The sequence below is a fragment of the Carex rostrata genome, chromosome 1, assembly GCF_964058835.1.
Source record: "Carex rostrata chromosome 1, lpCarRost1.2, whole genome shotgun sequence".
Taxonomy (NCBI): Eukaryota; Viridiplantae; Streptophyta; class Magnoliopsida; order Poales; family Cyperaceae; genus Carex; species Carex rostrata.
The window spans coordinates 16,192,217-16,210,863 of NC_135918.1; the positions used below are offsets into that span (position 1 = coordinate 16,192,217).

The 18,647-nt window shown below is 36.3% G+C and overlaps 1 protein-coding gene across 3 annotated transcripts in view; it reads left to right on the plus strand.

Moving 5' to 3' along the window:
* LOC144560950 (uncharacterized) overlaps positions 1 to 18,647 on the plus strand; it is a 51,831-nt gene that overhangs the window by 27,444 nt on the left and 5,740 nt on the right. The window contains exons 2-3 of one of the 3 annotated variants that reach the window (XM_078310173.1): positions 1,746 to 4,578; positions 5,000 to 5,461. In XM_078310173.1, the coding sequence (XP_078166299.1) occupies positions 1,770 to 4,578; positions 5,000 to 5,355 (3,165 nt within the window). In that variant the 5' untranslated portion in view covers positions 1,746 to 1,769 and the 3' untranslated portion in view covers positions 5,356 to 5,461. Of the gene's footprint in view, positions 1 to 1,680; positions 4,579 to 4,999; positions 5,462 to 18,647 lie in introns of those variants that run through there. The other 2 variants (XM_078310180.1, XM_078310186.1) reach the window with 2 other exon arrangements.

Here is an 18,647-nt window from a genome sequence, read left to right on the forward strand (position 1 = left end):
TCCACCTTGTACAACTGGAACATGAATTGTCACAAAGGCCACTACAACAGTTTTCCCATTGAGAACCATCTGGAGTTTGCATCTTAGTTCTGCCTCCTGTACAAATATATGTATTTACTCGAATAAATTAAAATCTGGAGTTTGCATCTTAGTTTTGCATTACCTCAATAAAATCGGAAAGATTTGCATATAGTTTGACTGACTGGCAGCTGCTCTGAATGACTATTGGGCTATACGTCCTTTCTTGTTGGCCCATTATCTGCTGAAGCAACATTGCAAATTTGTCCTCCATTTCTCTCTGTAATGTCTCCTCTATTCCTTTTACTTTCTCCTCCACTTTTCTATCCACTCTCGCTTCAAATTCTGCTTCGGACCTCGAGAAAGTGTCTCTTCTTTATTGAGCTCTTCCCGTATATTTTTTTGATTGGAATTAGACCTCCCACTCCTCTCACCCTCCCAGGATGTTCCGAATTTGGCAGAGATTTTCTCATAACATCGTTGTATCGTTCAACGGCCAACAAGCCCTGTTTCAAAGCCACTTCTTGTTCTTCCTGAAATGACAACATGTTATAACATAATAAATTAAAGTTTAATTTCAATGAATGAAAATCTAAATCCTCACAATTTTGTTGATGACCGGTACGTATGTCTCGGGATAAAAGCATTCATTGGTCTTGTTTGAGAGCTTCTATCTTGCTAGTTTCCATGTGATGTGCCTATGCTCAACCGATCCTAAGAAATGCGGATACTTGTTGTGGGGCTGATTCGTCTTCCCAATCTCGCAGGCAGCCAACAATTTGAACAAAGAAACAATTGACCTTAATTATAAAAATATTTGAATTCTTAATTAGAGATAAGGTAGGTGATCCATATAAATAAACATACATCAAATTCCTCTGTCATTCGGTACACGACAAATTCATCCCAGTCTTATCTTTCCATCTAAAATAAATAGCTCATATTTTGCAAGAACATTTCAATGAAATTCATACAATGTGAGAGGAGATAAATCATTGATGAAATCCATACCCTTAATTTCATGAGCAAGGCTCTTTCCTTCAATGTATTTTCTTGTTCGATAATTCAATGCACGGGAACATAAATGTTATATATGTAGGTCTGGACAACCTTTAATAAAGATAAACTAATGGACAACCTTTAATTGACTCTTTTAATAAAGAAAGGCAGGTGGACAACCTTTAATTAAGGTAGGTGGATAACTTTTTTTTTTTATTTTGAAGAAAAATAGGGATCACGTCACCATTGGTAGGTGGATAACTTTAAAGGTCAATTATATCATTAACTGGTAATGATGCGTTAACTATGCATTAACTTGTTACAACAGTATACATACTAATTGCCTATACGAAATACACATTATTACATTTTAGTTATGTAAAATATTTATTTCTCTGGTGATGGCACCCTCTAGCTCATAAAAAACAAGGCGACACCATGCCAATGGATTTTCTCAAGTCTCGTTTCCAGTTTTAATTTGAGAATTGCATATTGAAAAATATCCATACCCGTAATTTTCCGCTTTAACTCATACATGAACAACAGTAGATATGGATCATCATGGAAATGTATATACTCAGAATATATATTTTTGTCTATGTAACAAGACAAGGACTCGCAATAGGAAATGCCAACTGTGGTCAACTCTGGTAGTCTTCTTCCACCAACTTTTTTTAATAATAAATAGGTTCATAGAAGATAGCCATTAATTAGAGATATCCTCTTAGAACACTTGACAACCCAAAAAAAAAATGCGAGATTTACACCTCTTACTTCTGATATGCTTATTCTCCTTTCATCTTCCATCAAACAACTTTGCCACAAATGAATCTGACAAGTTTGCACTTCTCTCCTTCAAGTCTCTCATGTCTAATGACTCGTTCGAGGCATTATCATCATGGAATGATTCACTCCACTATTGTCTATGGCAAGGCGTAAGGTGCGGAAACCGCCATCCTGACAGAGTAACTGATCTCTCTCTGGGTTCATTAAGTTTGTCAGGCCATATACCCCCCTCTTTGGCAAATCTCACATTTCTCAAAAGATTGAATCTTTCAGATAACCAGCTTACTGGTAACATCCCAGCAGAGCTTGGTCATTTGAGTAGATTGCAAAGTCTCAATTTGAGTGTGAATCACCTTGAGGGAAACATTCCAGCAGAGCTTGGTCATTTGAGTAGATTGCAAATTCTCAGTTTGAGTGTGAATAACCTTGATGGAAATATTCCATCAACTCTTGGTAATTGTTCCAATTTAAAATTTCTTTTTCTGGCGCACAATAATCTCCAAGGGACCATCCCTTCCAATCTAATGCAATGTAAAAACTTGAGAACCATCTATTTGAGAAGTAACTTTCTCGTTGGAGGTATACCTCCACAATTTGGTTTCTTAGAACAACTGGAAATATTGCACCTAGGTAGTAATAATCTTACAGAATCTATCCCAAGCACCTTAGGTAACCTTACGCATCTATCAGTTCTTTATGTTTTTGAAAATAATTTAGTTGGTTCCATCCCTCCTTCACTCGGCCAATTAAAGGCTCTCAAGTACCTTTCCCTCCGTCAAAACTATTTGTCAGGCAAGATACCACATTCCATTTACAACCTCTCAGCAATGATTGACTTGACTTTATGTCGAAATCAGCTTGATGGAAATCTTCCTTCAAACTTTTGTGATATATTTCAAAACCTACAGTATCTAATTTTGTATGAAAATCAACTTAATGGGCAGATTCCAATATCCATATCCAATTGTACAGCCATGAGGAGGTTTGATATAAGCTCAAACAATTTCATAGGCACAATACCAAATAGTATAGGAACCTTACAATACCTTTCTTTTTTTATTCTATCTAACAACCAAATTAAGGCCACCAGTGACGATTGGAGATTCTTTGATTCTTTAATCAACTGCACATTTCTAGAAGTATTGAGTATTGAATACAACCTACTCCAAGGCATCCTACCTCGTTCTATAGCAAATCTCTCAACTAATCTTTATTATTTTGGACTTAGCAAGAATCCAATTTCAGGAAAGATTCCTACCGAGGTAGGAAAACTAACTGGCCTTACTACCTTAGGACTAAGTCAAACATTTATTGAAGGCACTATCCCAAAAGAAATCGGAAATCTTGAGAATTTGGGAGGGTTATACCTAAACGGAAACATGTTATCAGGTGAAATCCCATCAACTTTTGGCAATCTCACCAAGATGAATGCACTACATCTCGAGAACAATGCATTCACTGGGAGTATCCCACATGAATTAAGCAATATGCAATTGCTAAATACCTTATATCTTTCAAATAATAAATTTATTGGCTCAATCCCAAAGGAACTCTTCAGTCTTAATTCACTTTCTGTTATCCTCAACTTGTCAAATAACTATTTGAATGGATCATTGCCCCCAGAAATTGGTCAATTAAAAAATGTAGTAGAAGTTTACCTATCAAATAACAAATTATCTGGTCCAATTCCTAGCACAATCGATGGGTGCCAACTACTTCAAGTATTTTATCTTGATGGAAACCAGTTGAATGGGTCTATTCCCTTCTCCTTGAGCAACATGATAGGGTTGCTAGTGTTTGATATCTCCAACAATGATTTATCTGGTCCAGTACCTAAATTTGTTGGTCAGATGAAACTTAAGCATTTGAATATTTCTTTCAACAATTTTGATGGGGAATTGCCGAAATATGGGGTTTTCAGGAATTCTAGTGCAGTAGACATAAGAGGAAATTCAAAACTTTGTGGCGGAGTACCTGAAATGCATCTACCCAAATGTGTTTTAGATAATCAAAAGAAGAAGCACTTTTCCCGAATTATCATTGTAATTATTTGTTGCATAGGCGGTATTATATGCTTCTGTATAACCATGTTTTTGATAGCCCGTTTTTGTTGGAAAAAGGGATCTCAGAATTATTCCCTACCATTTGTGGCTAAAAATTCAGAGTATCAAAAAGTGTCATACAATGACATTCTCAGGGCTACAGATCATTTTTCATCGGAGAATCTAATTGGAAAAGGTACCTTTGGGGCTGTTTACAAAGCTCCGATGAATATTGAGAACGTGACAACTGTTGCTGTGAAGGTACTGAATCTGAATCAACGTGGTGCTTCTAAAAGTTTCTTCTCTGAATGTGAGGTATTAAGAAAAGTTCGACACAGAAACCTTATCAAAGTTTTAAGTTCGTGCTCTAGCATTGACCACCATGGTAATGATTTTAAAGCTTTGATTTTTGAGTTCATGCCAAATGGCAGCTTAGAAACATGGTTGCATCCCAGTGCTTGTACAAATAGGCCATTTAGGAGTCTCAGCCTCATCCAGAGGCTGAATATCACAATCGATGTTGCAACAGCATTGGACTATCTTCATAACCATGGCCCCGCTCCAATCGTACATTGTGATCTTAAACCTAGTAATGTGCTTTTGGATGAAGACATGACTGCACATGTGGGTGATTTCGGGCTTGCCAGATTTCTAGTTCAACCTGATTCTATGTCTTCTCTATTGTCAGGAAGTACGGCTGGACTTAGAGGTTCCATCGGTTATATTCCCCCAGGTACAAGCTTATTCTTATGAGAAATTAATTTTGAGTTTTATTATTTATATAGGCATAGGCAATTACGGACCAGCTTATATTATAGTGGGTGTGTTTACTATTTATTTTAGCTTTGTTTTACCCTATCACAGTACAAAAATAATAGCTTTCACATAATCTGTATTGTCTCATATGTTCTTTTAATTATCTTAATAGATGGTACCAACCTAGTTAGCTCATAGCTGTCAAATTTGTATGTGAATATATTAGCACAAGCTTTCAGAAGGCCAAATTAAAATCAGTGCATCTAATTAACATTGGCAACATACATAATGAAAAAAGGGCTCGTATGTTTGAATTGAGAAGAAAAAACAACACTATGTTACTGATCTTGGTGAATAATTTGTAGAAGGATATGAATGTAATTTCTAATTTGTTTTAGAATATGGCATGGGAGGTCAAGCATCAGTTGAAGGAGATGCATACAGCTATGGCATTCTAGTGCTTGAGATGTTTACTGGTGTAAGCCCCACTGACGAAAGATTCAGAGACGGGTTGAACCTCCACATGTATGTTGAGATGGCTTTTTCCGATCGTGTTGCTGAGATTATCGACCATAAACTGTTCTTAGTCAATGTCGGAGGAGACAATGCAAATGTAACAGAGGATGTTCATGATTGCTTGGTTACAGTGATTCGATGTGGCCTCTTGTGCTCCAAGTTGTCTCCAAAGGAGCGCATTAGGATCGAAGAAGTTGTCAAGGAGTTGAATAGGGCTCGAGTGAAGCTGCTGAGATGAGAAAGATTAAAAGAAACAAATTGAAGTTCATGAGCTATGGAATTCATCTTCAGTATTAATATTAATATTATGTGATTGTTAAAGACATATAATGTCTATATTTGTGTAAGTATAAAATTAATGGTTTATTATATACCATTAATTTATCTTGTTGGCACAAAAGTGTGTCTGATGAATAATATTCTTACTCTTTTTCTTTCTAAAAATAAATTACTTCCGGAGATCTTTAATTTAGTTAGACAATGGAAAAATCTTGTGCCGACCGATATTTAATTTTTTTTTTTTAGGAAATTTCTCTGGGATCGATCAATATCTAGCTACTTTCATGATGCATGGGTTATGGTTTTGATAGAGATATCCAAAATGAAAATAAATGGAATAGAAATAATTTTGGTATTTGCTCTAAGTTTTTGTATTAAATTCCAACAGAGAAGATTACAGCCTATATAGGCGATTACAGAAATGTATGAGCTGTGATAAAAGTTAAAAACAGAAAGAATAAAACGGTAATCTCTCTGAGATTATAATCTTCCTAAATATCTTCCTAAATAATATTATGTCAATTTAAAGACTGTAATGGAGGAGTCCATTTACAGTTTATTATGCCCCTCTCAAGCAGAAGTGACGTCTGTCACGGCTAGCTTGGACCGAAGAAATTGAAATCTTGAAGTAGGGAGTGGTTTTGTCAGGACATCTGCCAATTGATCTTTAGAACACAAAAAACGCACAAAAAGGTCTTTGGATACAACACGCTCACGGACAAAGTGGTAGTCGATTTCAACATGCTTTGTACGAGCATGAAACATTGGATTGGCAGCAAGGAAGGTAGCACCAAGATTATCACACCAAAGGGTTGGTGGCGAATCAAGTCGAATATGAAGTTCTTGAAGAAGGTATTGGAGCCATAGGATTTCGGCACAAGTTATGGCAAGGCTACGGTATTCGGCTTCGGTGCTAGAGCGGGATACAGTGGGTTGCTTTTTGGCACTCCATGAAATGAGATTGCGGCCTAAGAAGATGCAAAAACCAGAAGTCGAGCGACGATCATCAATAGAGCCGGCCCAATCGGCATCACTATAGGCATGAATTGATTTGGTTGAATCCTTGTAGATGGTGATTCCATGAGTAAGTGAACCGCGAATGTAACGCAAAATGCGCTTGACGGCACTCCAATGGTTGATAGTAGGAGCTTGCATGAATTGTGAGACCTTATTGACAGCGAAGGAAAGATCCGGTCGAGTGATAGTGGCGTATTGGAGAGCGCCAACAATGCTTCGGTAGAGATGTGGATCTTCAAAAGGAGCACTATCCTTGTTAAAAAGGGTGGAATCAGATGCCATAGGGGTGGGGCTCGGTTTAGCATCTTGCATGTGGGTTCGGTTGAGAATCTCAGTGAGGTATTTTGTTTGGGAAAGAAGTAATCCAATAGGCGATGAATGTACTTCAATACCCAAAAAATAGCTAAGGGGGCCAAGGTCTTTGAGAGAGAAGGCTTGTTGTAGGTGAGATATGCATTGATTGATATGATTGGTGTTGCTGCCGGTGATCAAAATGTCATCGACATAAACCAAGAGCATGGTGGTGTGATCATGTGAGTGTGAAATGAACAGTGAAGGGTCATAGCAAGAAGCATTAAAACCATGTGCAAGTAGAACCGAGCTAAGTTTGTTGAACCAAGCCCGTGAAGATTGTTTAAGTCTATAAAGAGCCTTAGAAAGAAGGCATACATGGTTAGGATGGTCGGGATCAATGAAACCGGGTGGTTGGGACATAAGTACGTGTTCGGTGAGGTCACCATTAAGGAATGCATTATGAACATCCAATTGTCGAATTGGCCAATTGGAAGAAACCGCAATTGAGAGAACAAGTCGGATAGTTGTAGGCCTAACAACAGGACTAAAGGTATCAAAATAGTCAATACCTTCAATTTGATTGAATCCTTTGGCTACTAAGCGTGCCTTGTAACGATCAATTGTACCATCAGCTCGTCGCTTGATTTTATAGACCCATTTGCAGCCGATAATTTGTTGATTCGGTTGAGGAGGCACCAATGTCCATGTATTATTTTGGGCAAGAGCATTCATCTCACTGGCCATAGCATATCGCCATTCAGGTTTAGAATTTGCTTGAAGAAAAGATGTAGGTTCAGTTTCAATGGTGGCGGTGAATGCAACATGATCGGGAAAGGTACGAACCCGACGAGTGTGATCACGAGTTCGAGTAACCATTGAGTGAGTGGATAGAGTGGCAGGCGGAAGGGGGGATGGCGCTGTAGGAGGAGGGTGCTGTTCGGTTTGATCTGTTGGAATAGATGGTATTGGATCGGATGGGGGAGAGGAGGTGGTAACGGGTGGGAGGGTAGTAGGCTGGGAAGTAGAAGGTTGTGTAGTAGGCCGTGTAGGTAAAAATAGGGGTGCCACGGGTTGGGAGAAATTTGAAGAGAGAGGTTGTATGGTATTTAAATTTGGACTTGATAAGGTGAGATTACTTGGGCCGAGAGATAGGTGATTTGTATTTTGTGTTATTTGATTTAAATTTGGGCTAGGAGATAGCTGATTTGTATTTTGTGTTATTTGATTTAAATGTGGGCTAGGAGATAGCTGGGCTGAAATAGTATGTTGGTTAGGTAGAAGCTGATTTGTATTTTGGAATAAATGGGGATTCGGCTGAGAGGCATCAGGTTCGACAGAGGTAGTAGTGTTTTTAAAAGGGAAAAAATGTTCATCAAATTGCACGTGTCTGGAGATGTATATTTTGTTGGTTGGTAAATAAAGGCAACGGTATCCTTTTTGTGTTGTAGAATAACCGAGAAAAAGGCAAGGTAAGGCATGGTTTTCAAGTTTATTTGAGTTATATGGGCGGGTATATGGGAAGCATTGACAACCTAGTACACGAAGTAACGAGTAGTCGGGTTGTTTATGGAAGAGTTCGGTGTAGGGGATTTTTCCCGAATTTGAAGGTGAAGGTAAACGATTTATGAGATAGACAACACTTGAAAAGATTTCATCCCAATAAATTGATGGAAGCGAGGCATGTGACATAATGGCTAAGGCTAGTTCTACAATGTGTCTATGTTTTCGCTCGGCAAGACCATTTTGTTCGGGAGTATATGGGCAAGTGGTTTGGTGGATGATATGAGGGAATTGTTTTGTGATGGGAAGATATTCGGTGCCTCCATCGGTTCGTAATGTTTTGATGTTGTGAGAAAGTAAGTTTTCGGCTTGAGCTTTGAAGCAAGAGAAAATGTGAGGCACTTCACTTTTATTTTTTAGAAAATAAATCCAAGTGAATCGTGAAAAATCATCAACAAAAATAACATAAAATCAAAAATCATTAAACGAGGCAACAGGGCAAGGGCCCCAAACATTCGAATGCACAAGTTCTAGAGGTAAAGTAGAAGTAGAATGAGAGGGGGGAAAAGGTAACTTGTGAGACTTAGCCAATAAACAATCATGACAAGTGCTCAATTTATTTGAATTACAAGGTAAATTGGATGTTTTTAGTAAATTTAAAGTGGTAGAAGAAGAAGGGTGGCCTAGGCGAGCATGCCACAAGTCGGCCGAAGCACGAACACCTAGGAGAGCTAGTGGTGGTGAATGACAAGGTGGAGTGAAGAAGAAGAGGCCATTAGTGCATGGAACTTGAAGGATCGTATTCTTGGTGAGGTGGTCCTTGAAAGAGCAAGAGAAAGAAGAAAATTCAAGGGTTAGATGAGGGTTGTCTTGTAAAAGTTGAGAGACACTAAGCAGATTTTTGGTGAAATTAGGGACATGTAAGACATTTTTGAGAGAAATTGAATGAGAAGAGAGAAAGAGGTTAGAAGAACCGATATGAAGAATCGGTAGTCCCGCACCATTGCCAATTTGGAGGGTGTCTTGACCACCATAATTGAAGGAGGAGAGATTATTTATGTCATTGGTGACATGATTGGTAGCACCTGAGTCCAATACCCATTCGGTTGGTGGATTGGTCGAGCTAGAGGGGTTTGCAACATATGCTTGGAAGGTGGAGGGGACACACGGGTAGGAGGGATCGGTCTCATACCGCCAATAGCAAGCTTTAGCGACATGACCAAATTTGGAACATATTTGGCACTGTGGTTTGTTTGAGTTAGAAGGTGGTGGTTTGGGGCTGTTGGATTGGGGAGTGGGTGGTCCATAGCGTGAATTGGAGTTGAAGCCAGGGTATGGGGGTTTAAGTTTAGGTGGGTTATTAGGTCGGTTTTGAGCATTGTAATTGGGTCGGTTTTGGTTGTGGTTTTGGTTAGACCTGTTGTGATTGTTGTAATTGGGTTTGTTTTGAACAATATAATTGGATTTGTTTTGACCGGGTCGGTTTTGAGCAATTAAAGTTGTTGGATTATTTTGAGAAGGAAGCAAACCATTAGAGAGGTTCTGACCTTGTAAGAGATTCTCATAACTCATTAGAGATGCATGGAGTTCAGGATACTTGTAAGGTTGATGCCGGCTGGAGGTGGTGACGGAGACAACAAAAGAGTTGAATTCCGGTCCCAATCCATTGAGCACATACATGACTAGGTCATCGTCAGTCACAGGGGAACCTATGAATGCGAGCTCATCGGCGACACGTCGCATCCTTCGAAGGTAATCTATGCACGAAGCTGAACCCTTGGTGGTGGTTTGGATTTGCCGGCGGAGGTCGGTGATACGTGCACGAGAAGTAGCAGAATATGATTGCTTGAGGTTGTTCCAGAGGTCGTAGGAGGTGGCACAGGAAGAAACTTGAGATTGCATGATCTCTGTCAGAGATGACCGGATCCAACCCAAGAGGAGTTGATCCTGGCGTTCCCAGTGTGAAAAGATAGGGTTGTCATGAAGTTGACCGTTAGCATCTGGTATCTTCTTCTCGGGTGGAGGTTCCTCCAGGTATTTGTTGAGATTGAAACCATGAACTATAGGCTGTATTTGCGATTTCCATGTGAGAAAATTGCTCTCTGTCAATTTCGTGGCTATTGGAAAATTTAAAGGAATAATCGGATCTGGTATAGGGGAAATTACTAGAGGTGTTTGAGGTGTGTTATCGGCGTCAGCCATGGTACCAATCTAAGTGGTACAGCTCTGATACCATGAAAATAAATGGAATAGAAATAATTTTGGTATTTGCTCTAAGTTTTTGTATTAAATTCCAACAGAGAAGATTACAGCCTATATAGGCGATTACAGAAATGTATGAGCTGTGATAAAAGTTAAAAACAGAAAGAATAAAACGGTAATCTCTCTGAGATTATAATCTTCCTAAATATCTTCCTAAATAATATTATGTCAATTTAAAGACTGTAATGGAGGAGTCCATTTACAGTTTATTACAAAACCATCCCCACTAATCTTGATTTCATTAATTGGACGCTTATTCTATGACTCCAAAGCTTGGATTTCTCCTCCATATGTTTTGAGAAAATATACAATTTACACAGATATTATCTCATGAGCTAGCTTTTAAAACTACCAGTGTGCCAAGTTATTATTTCTTATCATGTCAACAGAGGGTGTGGATCTCCTGTAAGTAACAGTGTTCCAATTCGGTCTAAGTTGAAATTTACGGTGCCCTATTAGTATTCATGCCAAAATTATTCAGATGATTTGGATCCAAATTCAAATTGTGTATTACTTCAGAGGATCCAAACTCGTCAATAAACACACACACTTAGTGATCAGGACCATAGAAGAATTTCCCAAAGTTTCTCTCTCTCTCTCTCATATACACACACATACACAATATTCTGTTGTGATTTTGCAATAAAAAAGGGACGTTACAACACAAGTAACAGGAAGGCAAATTCAGGTTGTCTTTGAATAGTGAAAAGAAAAAAGAAAAAAGAAAGATTATCACTGGTTCACTTGGTAAAACCTCGTGCCCTATCCATGACATGGAACCAGAAAAAGAGAAATCACACCATACATGCCTTTGCCTTTTTTTCTTTCTCAGTTTTGCTTTCTATAAATTAACCCACAATTATAGTTTCAGCATGAAGCAATTTTGATACCTCCGAACTTTGATTTAACTCTCAAATAATTGGTGAATTAAATTATCAGTTCAGTTTTCTAGAACTTCTCATATTCAGTTTTAATCTTGCAAGAAAGAAATATGAAATTATATTACGGGTTTATGAGACATTGAATGTGAGAATTGCAGAAAATCAAACCAATACATTTCTCTTGAGTTGCTGCTGGTTTGGTTTTCTCCAATATCTTCACTTGCTCATTCAAAAGCCTTCTTAATTTTAAAGTAGTTGTGTTGCCATCAGTGTTTATGGGATTCAAATTTGAGAATTGGAGGAAATTTAATCCATGTAAAATTGAGAAAAATTGGATTCAATTTTCTCCAATATCTTACTTTTGACTCGTCCATTTGATATCTACATGATGTTTTACGCAAGAGATTTTTTTTCATAATATCAGGTATTGTGACCCAAAAATTGCCTCAAAAATTAATTAATTTCTTTAGCATTGTAGAGAAAGAGATAGTGTAATCATACTAAAATAGAGCTATATATGAAATAAGAATTAATTTGGAGAACAAAAAATACAAGCCAAAATAAAAATTGCAGAGGTGGTAGAATCAGCCTTAATTAGCAGCAAAAATGATCCTCTTGAATTTGTTTATTTCTCCTTCATGCATTGTGGCTTTAAAATCTCTCTTGGCTTTCATTTTTCTCTCTCAACCATTTTCCCCACCATTTTTTTCACATATAAGTTAGTAGGTCAATTTCTTTGTATGGGCAGCTATACTTTGGTCTTTATATATAGGTCTATGATTGACACTTGGATACCTCTAAAACTGCATTTTTGTATTAAATACTTGTGTTTCTGATCCTTATAAAAAATAATAATTTATAGTTTTGGCACAATTTGTCGGTTGTGGTGATGCACAGAACATATCACATGCATGCACATGCAAAGGTAAGGATATTTCTTTTTCTTTTTTCTCTCCATATGATCTGCTCAGTTTTGTTTGTTCTTATATCAATTTACATTTGTTCAATCAAATCAACTAGAATTCATGAATTAAGTTTGGTGGGGTGGAATTAAATTTCACTAATCGGTGGTAAATCGGATTATTGAGTACAGAAAATAAATAGCAATAAAATGAAATAAGCACAGGGATATAAAATGTGAATAATTAATATATGTTTAATAAAAAGGTTTGAAGGAAATTGCATAGCCTTTGTAGTTGCTCCCATTCTCTGTCGGTGAGTTCCAATTGTATTGCCTCGGGGGTGGAGCTTCTCAAAAACTCCTCTATGACAGCTTTGTAAGGAATGCATCGGTTCAACAACCTACAGGTAAAGTTCCAACGGGTATCTATATCCCAAGGTACTTTCAACTTGTCAAATCCATATTGGACACACAAAGACCCAAACTTTTGTTTTCTTTCTTGGTTTGAAACAACGTGGTTGAGAGCATTTTTAAATTTAATTATCAATAGTTTTACGGCTTCTGTTTTAAGACCCGCCTTCACGACGAGATTAAGTATGTGGCACGCACACTTTTGGTGAAACATTTCACCATTCATGATCGGGTTTAGTGACCGTTTAAAAATCTCAATGGAAGCTATGTTGTTGCTCGCATTATCGAATGAGATAGAAAAAACCTTGTTAGCTATATCCCTCTTAAGGTTATATTCTTCTAAAACGAAAATAATGTATTTGAAAATTACATTTGCAGTGTGCGGGGAATCTAGCACTCCAAAACTTAATATCATTTTTTGTAATAACCAATGATCATCGATCCAATGCCCGGTAACACAAGAGTACCCAAGTCCATGTTTACCGGCAGTCCATATATCGGATGTAATCGAGACCTTATTATTTTGGTATGCAAATAGAGCTTTAAGGTCATCTTTTTTAGAGAGAAACTGTTTTTTTATTTCACTAACCATCTTTTTATGATGCATCATCTTGTACATTGGTTGGCCTAACCCCCGAATGCATAACCGGGAAAAACTCATGCCACTACCCATACTTATTAGTTGTTTTTTGTGGGTAATGTACCGAGCCAATTCACTAAGCATTTTTTATTCATCGAATTTTGGGTTGGTTCTGGTACCATCCACGTTAATAAGGGTTTGGATTATTTTCGGTTCAGCATCTTCACTTGGTTCCTCATGCTTTTTTTCATGCATTTCGGCATGTCTTTTAAAGCTGCTCATACCACTACCTAGTTTATACTCAAAATGTCTATTGCAATTTTTTACCTTACAATCTAGAAATTGCATAATACCTCTATTATTTTTGGTAATGTCATAAAATCTCGCCCACGGTTGATTGTAATCGGGAGGAGCTCTTTCTCTTTTAGTCTTCTTCACTGTTGGTGCTTCTGGGGGTCTACTTGTCGAAGGAGCGACTACTTCTTCTTGAATTTCAGGTTCAGCTATCGAAGGGGTAGTGTAAGTGAATTGACTCGATGCTACAGAAGAGCCCATGCCTCCATATGTATACGATGGTGTCGGTTGAAGTTATTCTTGTGGAATGAATACGTTTGGATCGTTTGAAGTATAATACGGTGGCGGTGCACTCATTTGTGGGGGTTGTTGATAATTTAAATCTAGCATTTGGTCCCTTCTTTGATAATTTTGTGGATAATTTTGTGGATAATTTAGTGGATAATTAGGTGGTGGCATTTGGGAGGAAGAACTATCAAGATAATTAGGCGGATAATTTTGTGGATAATGAGATCGTGGCATATTGGGGCCAAAAAGTGAGGCCGACAATCTCGAGGCAAAATCTTCATCCCGTCGCGAGGAGGAGTTGTCATATTTTAAACCTATTCAAAAAAACAGAAATTAAATCTAAGAAATTAAAAAACAGAAATTAAATCTAACCTATTCAAAATAAATCTAACATTTACAAAAATAAATCTAACCTATTCAAAATAAATCTAACATTTAGAAAAATAAATCTAAAAAACAGAAATTAAAAAACAGAAATTTAAAAACAGAAATTAAAAAACAGAAATTAAAAATCAGAAATTAAAAATCAGAAATTAAATCTAACCTATTCAAAATAAATCTACCATTTACAAAAATAAATCTAACCTATTCAAAATAAATCTAAAATTTACAAAAATAAACCTAAAAAACAGAAATTAAAAAACAGAAATTTTAAAACAGAAATTAAATCTAACCTATTCAAAATAAATCTAACCTATTCAAAATAAATCTAACATTTACAAAAACAAATCTAACATAAACTAAATAAATCTAACATATTCAATAAATCTAACAAATTTAACAAATCTAACATAAAATAAATCTAACAAATCTAAATATCTAATTACTTAACATCCAATAAATCTACATAAAATAAATTTACTCTACAAAAATAAATTAATCTAACATGAACTAAATATAACCTTTAAATCTCGCGGAAAAATCTTGCGGAATGTCCCGAACTTCGTAATTTCGATACCTTCGTAATTCTGTTTGCGTATTTGTAGAAGGAATTAAATGTACAACTATATATTTTTTTAACAATAAATTTAAAATTTGAGAATAATAGAAATTTAGATTAAGAGAATGAGAATTGAGATGGAGATGTGAAAATGAAGGGAGGAAGAGAGGTATTTAAAGAAATTTTGATTGGAGGGATAAAATTTAAATTTTTAAAGAATAACAGAAAAAAAAAATCCCATCCGGTCGGTCCGGTCCGGTCCGGGTGGGTCCGGCCGGTCGAGTCCGGATGGGATGGCACCGGGTGGGCGGGAACCGATTTTTTGAATTTTGAATTAAGGTGAACAGTACTCGGGTATCGGGTAGGGGTAATCGGGTATAGTCGGGTACGGGTAAGATCGGGTAGGGTAAGGTCGGGTATGGGTCCAAAAATGTGAGTCCGGTCCGGTTTTTGCCCCTACCCGCGTACCCGACCCATACCCGGGCTCGGGCACGGATACCCCGGGCGGCGGGCACGGGCGGGTAGGGTAGAGTATACCCGTTAAGGATATTGTTAATACTCTATGCATACGTAAAGCCAGCAGTGCACATGTTTACTTTCCGATTATAGCATGAGCAAAAAAAAAAAAAAAAAAAAAAAAAAAAAAAAAGAGGTTATTAACCAAACACAAAACATGTAAAAGGCCTAATGGCTTCCCAGCCCAAATTTAGGCCCAATTCAAATACCCAGATTTACTTTCTTCATTGCCATTTGCCAAAAGGGTTTTGCGAGGTTTTCAATTTGGGTCTACTACGCGCACACGCCATCGAGCAGAGCTTCTCGCACTGACAATTGTGTCGATCGGTCGCTCAGCCTCTGTCATTAACGCCATGAATTCAGTGGCGCTCTGCTTCAAAAGCGCCGCCGCCACCGCTCTTCCCAAAGCACTAATTAAAAAAAACCACCATTGATGGAAATTAACTAAATTTGTTTAAGAAAAAAAACAGTCATTGAAAAATTTACCAGCAAAGACAGTGATTTAGAAATAAAAATGAGCATATGAAATATAGAAAACAGAAAACCGTTAACCCAACAACAATGCAAAAATGAAAGGTAAAAGCGATCAGTAAAAGCCAAATTAAAAATTTAAGAATTACAGTATAGAGATGTGACAGCAAAATCAAAATTATAATAGTGACAACATAAAGCAATCATCAAAATTCTTTCTAATATGGTAAATGTAGCAAACTGTAATTTAAAAAAATCCTATGGTACAAATACAAGTTGTAATAATTTGTTGCATAGATGGTATTATATGCATGTGTATAATCATGTTTTTGATAGCCCGTTTTTATTGGAAAAATGGATCTCAGAATAATCCCTTACCATTTGTGGCCAAAAATTCTGAGTATCAAAAAGTGTCATACAATGACATTCTCAGGGATACAGATCACTTTTCATCGGAGAATCTAATTGGAAGAGGTACCTTTGGAGCTGTTTACAAAGCTCTGATGAATTTTGAGAACGTGACAACTGTTTCTGTGAAGATACTAAATCTGAATCAACGTGGTGCTTCTAAAAGTTTCTTGTCTGAATGTGAGGTATTAAGAAAAGTTCGACACAGAAACCTTATCAAAGTTTTAAGTTCATGCTCTAGCACAAACCACCATGGTAATGATTTTAAAGCTTTGATTTTTCAGTTCATTCCTAATGGCAGCTTAGAAATGTTGGAAAAATATGAACTAACCAACTAATTTTAAATCTGAATTTTGATCAATAAAATAAATAAAAATTATATTAAAAATATAATCAAGAATATAATTAAAACTTTATTACCCGGAGCTGCAAAATGCGGACCTAAGGCAACTTCCCGTCCTAAGCGCAGGAATAATCGGTTAAGCTTGCCCCAAGTTACGCCGGTATTCCTCTACCTTCGGGCGCAACCGTGGTAGAGGTTGATGTAGCTTCTTTCAACAATGATAGCAGAATAATATGTTTTCTATAAATAAAATATTTGTTTGTGGGAGAATAGAAATTAAATTTATGAATTATAGAGCTAATAGGAAGAGCAAGAGAATATGAATTGTTGGATCGTTAGCTCTTCAAGTATCATGTATTATTTATAGACATTGATACCAATAATTTTATACATTTATGAGAATTAAAATGATATTCATTCTATTACCGTTTTGTATTAAAAGAAAATAAACGGTCAAATATGAATGAATGGTTAGCATATGCAGATCAACTAAAATAGAAATTGATTTTAATGCTTGCGCATGCTATTCTCAATTAATTCAATTGATTAAAATGAGTAACTGGCAAGATTTAAACAATTGTATCATTGAGACCATGGACAGCTCCTGTTTACTTATTTTATTTGATTCGATCTTCTGTTGCCAAATAGTGAGCTTTTATGTACAAATTGTATCAATGAAATTAATTCACAGATAGCTCTATAATTCATAAAGTTAAAAAACCGTTAATATTAAAATAAATATTATTTAAATTTTGAGTTTTAAAATAAATTTCTAACAATCCCCCACAAAATTCAAAATTTAATTTAAAAAATAAAAATAAACTAAAACATATATATAAATATTTCTGCTACCATTGTTTATACTGTGCATTGGGCAAAATGTTTTGATTTCGCTTAGTGTCAATAATTTCAGTCCGAGGAGATCGGAGTGAACCAGGTCTTGAACAACGATTCCTTTGATCGGAACTTACATTATTACACACACAGTACAGAAAACTACATCGCGGGTTGTGCGTTTGAGGCCATGCACATTAACTTGATTTTTTCATGAGAATATTCTACGGGTTGCCTAAACTCAGTAGCCGCGGCCTTGTATATACGGTCATTCTCATATAGAAGAGTTCCCTCTGGGATGTGTGTAGAGTCACATCTCGCGAATTACCGACTTGGGATACTCAGCTTATTACACTACACAGGAGCACTGATCACCATAGGGATGGGTTTGGAACGGAAGTTCCATATCTAAAATATTCTTGTGCTCCTTGGCCAACCTATCTGCTTGTTCTTACCCATTGAACCCCCTTCAGGGGATCGCCCATCACAGAGGTTGGGTTCCCACACCAGATTGGCCCATTAGGCTAAATCCCATCCCCTCAATGACTCTAGGACTTTCGTCCTATATACACATGGACTTTAACTTTAGTCCATTATTAACATTTTCATGTCAATGAATTATCATTTATTGCTCAAGCATGCAAGTAATTTATTTTTTATTTATAAATCACTTGCAAAATAATATTCACCAAATTATTATAATTAGAAATAATGCTTTCAAAAGCATATCATTAATTTTGTAGCAACATGTGACATAAAATTAATCACACGCACTTAGAATAAAATATATGAGCTAACAATAATAGTATTTTTAATAGAATGTCAAAATCATGCATTCTAATACAATCAAAGTAATTTAAGACATCAAGATAGATTAAGCATGTATATCTCAATAAATTTTTATCACCTCATGTCATGATATATGATAATTTAAATTCTCACATTTGTTTGCAACATACGAGAAAATTATCAAGTAGTCTCATTTAATACATATTAGCTATAATCACAATCAATATATATATTAGTTATCATGATCAATAATTAAATGAGTACATTTTATTTCGCACCCCCACATTTCGTTTTCTTATTAAGCTTTATCACAATTCCTCATAAAATTAAAATCAAGGACATATATTCAATATTCATGCCATACATATCATATAATCTCCACAATTAACTATATATAACATAATGTTAAAGCATTCTATAAATGCATAATCAGTATTGTGCAATTAAGATTTAATTTATGCATTTGTAATTTCATGCCATATATAACTTAGGGTAGGTTTATATATATTTTAATAAACATTT